Here is a 9220-nt window from a genome sequence, read left to right on the forward strand (position 1 = left end):
AACCAGTCTCTCCTGAGAACTGTGGACTTGAAGTGTTGGGTTGACCCTGCTTATTGAAGAAAGAGATTGGGGGCTTGGGTGCAGAGGGAAGACAGAACACACAGGTGCTCTGACTGTACAGGGAGGTGATCATGTCTGTGTGAGGGTTGAGGCTGTCACCCTGTTATTGTCAACACGAGGGATCGTCTGATCCATGCACATTTCAGCTGAGTGCTTGTAACCCTACTGGAAAGCATGGTCTGTTTAAGCTGGCTGGGAGAACATATCCATTGACACAATTTGGATTAGATTCACCTTTATTCCCACTGAGGGACTGACTTCCATTTCACTGGTCTCCGCGGCCTCTTTGCCATCGCCCACCCTCTTTTCTATCATTGCCTTTAAAAAGTGCAAGTTCACTTTGCATGTCTCAACATTTATATTGTGCAAACAAAAATGAGGAAAACCTGACACACTGTCTTCTGCTTATGGCCTTGACAATGTGGAGGCAGCCATCTATTTCTAAATAAAATGTTTCAGTGGCTTATTTTACATAATAAAATTCTGAGGTGGAGTTTGGCAAGTCGTGGTTATTATAGTGTATTACTTAGTGTGTGGCCTTGGAAAAGGGTTATGCAAGTGCTGATTCATTTCTGTATTTTGCAATGATCAAATACTGGTACAATTATTCATGTAAATGATTGCAAATGACTGCATAAATTAAATATTTTGTTGTAAAATCTTGTTTTTGAATGCAGTTCATGAAAAAAATAAATTGAACATTACATTTTCTTTATTGCTTGGACAGATTTGGGGTTGTCTCCTCATCTCGCAGCCATGATGGCTGGTGGACAGTCTCTAGGACAGAGCAGTAGTACTGGGGATACAGGATTTAGCTTTTCTCAGGATTCAGGTAATTGTCCTGGCTGTTTTATTAACAGCTGATACTATACATAGGCATTTATATATCAACTTCTATTACAACTTTAAAGCTCATTTCAAAATTGTTATTTTCAAAGTTTTTCATAGTCCTGTCCTTCCTATGGTTGTAATCTATTCCAGCTCCACTGGGATATCTGTGCATCCCTTTGGAGCATCACTGATTGCCATCCGCTCAGTTGCCTGACCCTTTTGTACTGGAGTTCCATTCCTAACCCTCTCCCTAGCTCTACTTTTCCTCAAATAAATTCCTTTTAAAATCTACTCTTTGACCGAGCCTTTGTTCACATGCCCTCTTTATACCGTCTGTGGCTCAGTGTCATATGTTTTGCTTTATAATGCTCTTGTGAAGAGTCTTACTTCATTTTATTGTGTACAAAGTGATCCATACATCAGGTGGTTATTTTTGTGTTGCAGAAATAATTAAAAATATGCAAAAAAATTTTGGAGCTACCAAAACCATGTGTAAATATATAATATATTATACTTCCTCATTTGAGTTTTCACACCTGAAATGGTGATGGAATATTTTGTGCACCAATATGTGGCTATGTAATTTATAAGTAAATGACCTACATCTCAATGCAAAGCCTGGAAAACTTAAAGTGCCACAAAAGGTTAGCACTAACTTGATTTGCTGCTAATTTGGGACACAAGTCAAACTACTGTTAAACCAATGAATGAAAACTGTAGAGCGTTGAACTTATTTTGAATGCAGTTTTCTCACTGAGTCCTTTTATTTTTATTCTATTCTCAATCTCATCTCACGAGAGAGAGAAAGGTGATCTATTCTCTATCATTTTCTTATGCCTGCTTTGAATTTTCACTGGAAATCATTCATGAGTAAGTGTTTCATTTGATTTTTATCTCTGACTTTCCTTTTCCTTCTGTCATGGCTTCTACATGCAGTTCTGTTGCTGCAGAGTCTACCTAGTGCGAAATAGAGACCAAACCTGCTTTTCCCCTTTAATTTAGTAAGTCTTAGTGTTTTGAAGCATTGCTTATAAAAACAGGCTGGGGTGCAGCTTTTGTTTTTAAAATTCAGCCCAAACCGATGTAGAGATACTGCATTTCTTCAAGCTCCTGTAAAAAACAGTTCATAATTTTATGACTGAATCAGAGAACCATATGTTCATTAATCTTGTCGTCGTCCAAGATGGCAGCATTTAATCTAGGCAGGCAGGAGGATGTGAAGCATTTTCAGACATGTAGTTGTTTTGGTGTGCTAATCTCCTGTCCCGGCTTGCCTGATACAGTCATTAAGCTGGACCGTCATATTCTACCAAAAGAGTTCCTTGTCCACTTGGAGTCACAGTTTTACAGCACAGAAAGAGGCCCTTTGGCATATTGTGGCCACGTCAGTCATCAAACATCCATTTTATCTAATTCCATTTTCCAGCACATAGCCTGTACACTGATGTTTCAAGTGTTTATCTAAATAATTCTTAAATGGTTTGAGGATCCCTGCTTCTACCAGAATTTTAAGCAGTGAGTTCTAGATACCCACAATCCTGTTGATTGAAAAAAAGGTTTTCTCTAAATCTCATTCTTACTTTTTTAAAACCATCTGGTTATTGACCCCTAGGCAAAGGAAGAAACCTTATCCCTCTCTACCTTCAGAATTCTGTCCACTTCTCTGCTCTAAAGCTGGGTTGTTTTCCTATGTAGTCTCTCTCAATAGCTGAATCGCTCAGGCTCTGACCCAGGCAACAGCCTGGTGAATCTCTTCTTCACCCCGTCTAGTGCAATCACATCCTTCCAATAAAACTGCACTCTTCCACCTATGGATTAATGTTGCATACAGTTCCATCAAAATCTCCTTGCTGTTGTATCAGTGCTTTGAATAAAATCAAGTATGCTGTATGCAGCCTTCCGTTAGTCAGCAGATTAATAATTTATTCTTATTGCTGTTTGTGGAATCTTTTCTAGCTAAACCTAAAGGATCTTGCAATTTATTGGTCAAGTTATTAAACTGTTCTAGAAAAATTGTTCACTGAAAGCATCACTGATATTCAATGTCACAAAATCCTGCTGTTCTTGCCTATATTCAATGTATTTTAGGTACTGACGTCATGCTATTGGAAGATTTCAATTCAGAGGGCACTCATTATTCGCACCACAACTATTGTTCCAGTCGAAGGTGGAGTTCTGTGACAATAGATGAACTTTCAGAACCAAAAGGTATGTATAAAATTTTTTTTTAGTAAACTAAATACTTTTTTTTTGCTTTTTATGTATTTAGTACTGCTCTGGTAATTTTATTACATACATTTTCCTTTGTTTCTTGTTTCCCTTTTGGTGTATGTGATACACAAACAGAAATTGTAGTGCATGTCCTCAGCAATACTTTGTTATTCTAATATATTTCACAATGTCCCATAATATTAAAAAAATACATTTATAAACCAGGATAAATGAGCTTAATTTTCATTTTTAAAATGTGATACTTTAGCGTATCTGCATTTCATACTTTTTTTTTCCCCTAAAAGTGTAAAAGTAGTTTATGTAGAATTATTGGTGCATTACAGTTATTTGTATTAATAGTGCTTTATTTTGGTCCACGTTCATTTCAAAGCATGGACTATACCTATTTGGGCTGGACTTCTTTAAACTACCTTAAATCAATCTCTGTCTACTTCACTCCTTTCTCTTTCATGACTTTAAAATTGTAAGAATTTTAAAATAGTAATTGTAAAATAGTAATATCATTGAATGCCAAGAGAATATGGTTAGATTTTCTTGGGGATAGTAATTGCCTGGTATTTGTATAGCATGAATGTTACAAGTCACTTGCTTAGATGTTGTTTAGGTCTTGATATAAACGGGCAGTGACTGCTCTAGTATCTAATAAGTCATGTGCTAGACAATGTGCAATTATCAGCTAATGTCTTCACTTCTGATCCTATGATGGAGGGAAAGCCATTGTTGAAGCAGCTGACCCTAGGACAGTACCCGGAGGAACTCTTGCTGTGATTTCATGCAACTGAGATGATTGACCTTAGAACACCACACCATCGTCTTTTTTTAAAATTCTGATCAGTGGTGCAATGTTGTAGTATTACTGGATGCATAGACGCCTAACTAATACTGGAGAACAAGTCTTCTGTGCTGCTGTGGGTGTGTTGTCTGGGCCCATAGATTTTGAAGTATCCACTGCCTTCATCTGTTTCTTGATAACACATGGAGTGAATTGAATTGGCTGAAGCTTTGCACCTATGATACCGGGACCTCAGTAGGAGACTGAGGTGGATCTTTCATTTAGTACATCTTAACAAAGATAGCTGCACTTGTCTTTTGCACTAATGTGCTTGACTTCTCCATTATTTAGAATGGAGATATTTGTGGAGTCTTCTGCTCCTGTTACCTGTTTAATTATCCAGCACTGCAGAATCTGGTTGCAACACCTCTTAGCTCTGTCTGTCACACGTTGCCTCCACTGTTTAGCATGTAGATAATCTGCATGTTGTACAGCTTCCAGAGATTGACACCTCATTTTAGCTATACCCTCCTGCACTCTTCATTAAACCAAGTTTGATCCCTAACTTGATACTGGTAGATCAGATCATATCAGGTCAAGAAGTTACAGATTGCGGTTGAATACAGTTCTCCTACCACTGACGCAGGAGGCCTAGGTTTGAATCCTACCTGCTCCAGACCTGTGCAGTACATCGTTGAATAGTCTAATTAGAAAAATCTACAATTCTGCTGCTACTGATAGTCTCAGAAATTCACAGATGGTCAGTTTTGAGTCGATAAGCTGTAACTTAGTGGGTACAATTCTGTTTCCTAGCGACAGGTGTATTTCTGTGCCTTTTATGGCTCCCTTAGCTGGTTGCTCAATTTATTACCAATGATGCTGGTATACTGAGTGCTTTCCTGTCTCATGCATGGTTTTGAGAGATCTGGATGTTTCCTCCCAAGCAGCAGAAAACTAGCATACATGTACAGGAGGACTTGAGAATGTAAGTGGCATATTCACCTTTTATTGTAAGGGTGTTGGAATTGAAGAATAAAGAATTCTTACCACAGTTGGACCTGTTGCGAAGACCAAACCTGGAGTAGTATGTTAAGTTTTTAGGCTCTTTAACTGAAAGTATATCTATCTTCAGATAAGGAGATTGTTCACTGTATTCATTCCTCAGTTCCTGAGTGCATTCAAGGTGAGAAAGCTTTGACACTAGGAACTATAAATTGTGATGTAAACAGTGAACTCGAGGTCAAAAATGATGAATAGTAGAGCGAGCTGAGGGAGCTACATGGTCTACTTCTCCTATTTCTTAATCGTGAAAGGCAAAGAAAGGATGACTTGAACTCACCAATGATGGCATAATGCAATTTACGAGAGAATGTGCAGTGCCACTCATTTAACTGAAGTATGGTCATTGATGCTGCCCCAATCATACAAATACATTCAATTCTAATTAAACTACTTTGCATGGACAGCAAATGTAATACATAGGTTGGATGAGTTGCATACTTGCTTTCAGCTAGATCTTCTGTCAACTGCTTACATTACTTGATAGTGTATATTGTGTCCCACACCTTTATAACCATTGTTGAGATTTGTTTGTTTGTGGTGGTTAGGATTATAGCAGAAAGTGAGGACTGCAGATGCTGGAGATCAGAGCTAAAAATGTGTTGCTGGAAAAGTGCAGCAGGTCAGGCAGCATCCTAGCACCAGGAGAATCAACGTTTCGGGCATTCCTGAAGGAGGGCTCATGCCCGAAACGTCAATTCTCCTGCTCCTTGGATGCTGCCTGACCTGCTGTGGTTAGGATTATGAAGACTGAAAAGTAATGTGTCACTTGCCAGCATTAAGATCCCTGGCTTGCTGATAATAGGGCCTATACTGAATGATCAAATTAACAGGTTCAATTTTGAGAACTGGGCAAATCTTTTCCATTACACTTGGGGAAAGCTTATTCAGTGTGGTTAGCCTGCTGTTTGAAAAATGTCACACCAAGGAATTGATCACCAGAGAAAACTAAAGATACACATAAATAAATGTTCAGATTATATAGAAAAGGGGTAGAAATGCTTTTAATTCAAGATTGTTCTTTTGCAGAGGAAGCTGATCGCTCTTCAGTCCTGCAAATCAAAGCAGATGTTCATAAAACGCTGGATAACTTTGCTGCCAGTTTGGCCAAAGCTATTGAGACAGATGCCAAAATGAGCCTTTTTGGAGAGAGTGGTTTACCTGGAGATTTGTTTACGATTATTAAAACTGTACCTGGAGGTACCAGTAAAGGAAACAAAGTCTCTGCAGGGCAGAGATTACGGCTGGAGAGTATTGATGAAGGAATTGTTCATGACGGCACAGAGCAAGATAGTGCTTGAGAGGTTTGAAACATACTTGCAATATAGAAAGGACACAACCTTAAGCCTCAGCCATCTGACATGGTGAATTAAATGTTAAGTGGCTGTTACTATGCTTTCACTTACTGTATAATTATTCCAATATTCTAAAAAGTGATTGGAGAGGAACTTGAGTAAGTAGAAACAAAATTTGAAGGAAGCCAAAGAAACAAGTTTACAGATTTGACATCCATGTACATTCAAATGTACTTATTTCTATAATTTGGTTTAACATACAGAATTCAGTTCTTCAAAAGAGGTTTTTAAGAATGTTGGGATTTACTAATTCTAGAAAGCAGAAAACCACTAAAGATTTGTTCCTCACTTCCAACCATAGCTGCTGGTGTTTAATAACAAGGCTGTGGCAGCAGCAACATTAGGATTAAGAGTAAATGCAATAAAATGTCCATCTGTAATGTCATATTTTAAAAACCATATCTGAACTTTCAGCTACACAATTGGTTATAAAGGAAAAGTTCTGGTTCAGCAAACTTGTTGCTGTTTTGGGTTTCTAAATCCTCTTCAAATGTTAGTTCATTTCCAGTTGGTAATGTTTTAATTATTAGTTTCTTTTTTAAAAACAGAAGGTTTTGGATGCCCATGGAAAGGTTAGAACCAATAGAAATGGAGCAGAAGCCAAACCATTATATAGCTGACTGATTAAGAGTTACACCATTTAAATTATAGTAAATGTGCCCTTGTACTTTTGCAGGTACTCACAGGCAAGTGTTTACTTGTTTCTAAGTCGTGATATTTGATTCTTTACATGTTTTAGACAATTAAATGATATGGGTTATGTGCTTCAAACTAAAATATGTCAAAGAATTTAATCAGTCAAAACAGTTTGCAGATGTTATTACCACTTTTTTGTATTAAAATAAACCTGAAAAGTTACATCAATGTCTGACTTTTTATTTCCACAATGGTTTAAAATTTAATATCTGAGTCGTCATATAACCACGGAGCACGGGACAGAATTTAGGATTTGCCACCTAAGAATTAGTGGGGAATACCTACCTCCCTGTAATCATAGTGCCACGGGTATTTAATGCTGTGAGGAGTGTTAATTGGCTTGAAACAGGACTTTCATCTGGCTGCAGATTAGCAACTGGGAGGAGAATTATCAGGTCAGTCTTTCCTTTCTTTCCCTGAACAACTTCTACTTGATGGCCTCACCTGGAGTCCACCTGCCAACAGGGAATGGTGATATTATTGAAGATGTTTTATGGGATAAGGAGTTGAGAATTGCAAAATTATTGTAAACAAAAATGAAAAGAAAGGGTCAGTTGGTCCAAAGCTGCTCTGATGTTCAATGAATGGTAGGTTGTAATCTTAAATCTATATTCCACTTATCTCAACAACCTTTGATCATTCTGCTCAACAAGAATCTATCCACCTATTCAAGGACATCGCTTCCACTACATTTTCAGGAAGACAGTTCCAGGAATTCATGACCCTTAGGAAAAAAAAGTCACATTTTTTTAAAAAAAGTGGGCAGTTCCTTATTTTTAATCTTGTGACCCTAGTTCTAGATAGGAGGCAAAATACTCTCCATAATTACCCTAGAATTCCTTTAGGGTCTTGCAACTTTCAGTCAATCGCCTCATTCTTCTAACTTCCATGGCTTGTCCAACTTTACCTCAAAACAACTCATCCAACATTCCAGGTATCTGTCTGGTACACCCTTCAAGAACATGTATCTCCTTTCTTAACTAAGTTGAACAATACTGCACACTGACCTCCAGGTGTGGTCTGAACAGTGCTCTGTGTGGCTGAAGCATATTCAATTCCCCTCATGAGAAATAACATTAACAGCTTTCCTAATTATTTGCTGTAGTTGCATACTAGCATTTGCAATAATGCACTAGGACACCCGGATCGCACTGCAATCTCACCATTTGGAGAATATGCATTTTTTAATTCTTCCTGCCAAAAATAGATATTTTCCCATTTTCTCTGTCCCAACCTATCTACATCCCTTTGTGGTCAACCTTTTTCCTGTTCACAACTTTTCTACCTATCTTTGTGTCATCAGAAAATCTGGTAACCATGCCTTCTGCCCCTTTATCCAAGTCATTTATCAAGTTCCAGCACTCAGCCCAGTAGTCCACCACTGATTACATTTTTACCAACCTGGAAACAAAGCATTTATACCAACTCTCTGCTTCCAGTTAACTAGCAATCTTCTGTCCATGCTAGCCTATGCGCCCTGAGATTTCACTTGTAGCTGTCACCTTTGATGGAACAATTTATCAAATACCTTCTGGATATCTAAGTAGTTCTTCTTCTTCCACAGTACATGTTACTTGCACATAGAACTTCAACAGATTGATTAAACATGATTTCCCTTTGACAAAAATACAAAAAGTGTGCACCATTACAACTTCTAATTGTATCTTTAATAATTTACCCTATATCATATTAAGCTGGCTGGCCTGTAGTTTCCTGATTACTATCTCCACTTTTGAATATGGGCCAGACTTGTTATCATACAATCTAAATGGGACTTTCCCAAAATTTTGGGAAATTCAGGAAATTAAAACTGTCACTGACCACTTCTTTTAAGACCCTAAAGATAAAGTCCATCAGGATCCAACGCCTGTTGGTTCACAATTCTATCAATTTACTCAGTATCCCTTCTCTGGTGATAGTGATTTCCAGCAGTTCTTCCTCTCTCCCATTTCCTGATTTATCACTGGTTCTGGGATGTTATTTATGCCCTCTACAGAGCGGACTAATACAAAATAATTGTTCAATTCACCTGCTATATCTATTTTCAATGATCACTTCTCCGGCCTCTTTCTATTGGAGCAATGCTCACTTCAAAAAGAAAATATATATTATTGAAGCAGTTTATTTCTATATTGCTAAATAGCTTTCTCTCATACTCTATTTTTTCTCTCCTTTAATTATTTCTTTTTATTCTGTCCAGTCTTCTGATATGCCA

At 37.7% G+C, this 9220-nt stretch overlaps 1 protein-coding gene across 2 annotated transcripts in view; it reads left to right on the forward strand.

The window, feature by feature from the left end:
- The window catches only part of gpr161b (G protein-coupled receptor 161b), a 38622-nt gene extending 31455 nt beyond the window's left edge, over positions 1-7167 (forward strand). For both annotated transcript variants that reach the window (XM_072585189.1, XM_072585190.1), the window contains exons 4-6: positions 788-892; positions 2980-3099; positions 5984-7167. In XM_072585189.1, the coding sequence (XP_072441290.1) occupies positions 788-892; positions 2980-3099; positions 5984-6255 (497 nt within the window). In that variant the 3' untranslated portion in view covers positions 6256-7167. The remainder of the gene's footprint in view (positions 1-787; positions 893-2979; positions 3100-5983) is intronic.
- The last annotated feature ends 2053 nt before the right edge of the window (positions 7168-9220 follow it).

This window comes from Chiloscyllium punctatum, chromosome 15, assembly GCF_047496795.1.
Source record: "Chiloscyllium punctatum isolate Juve2018m chromosome 15, sChiPun1.3, whole genome shotgun sequence".
Lineage (NCBI taxonomy): Eukaryota > Metazoa > Chordata > Chondrichthyes > Orectolobiformes > Hemiscylliidae > Chiloscyllium > Chiloscyllium punctatum.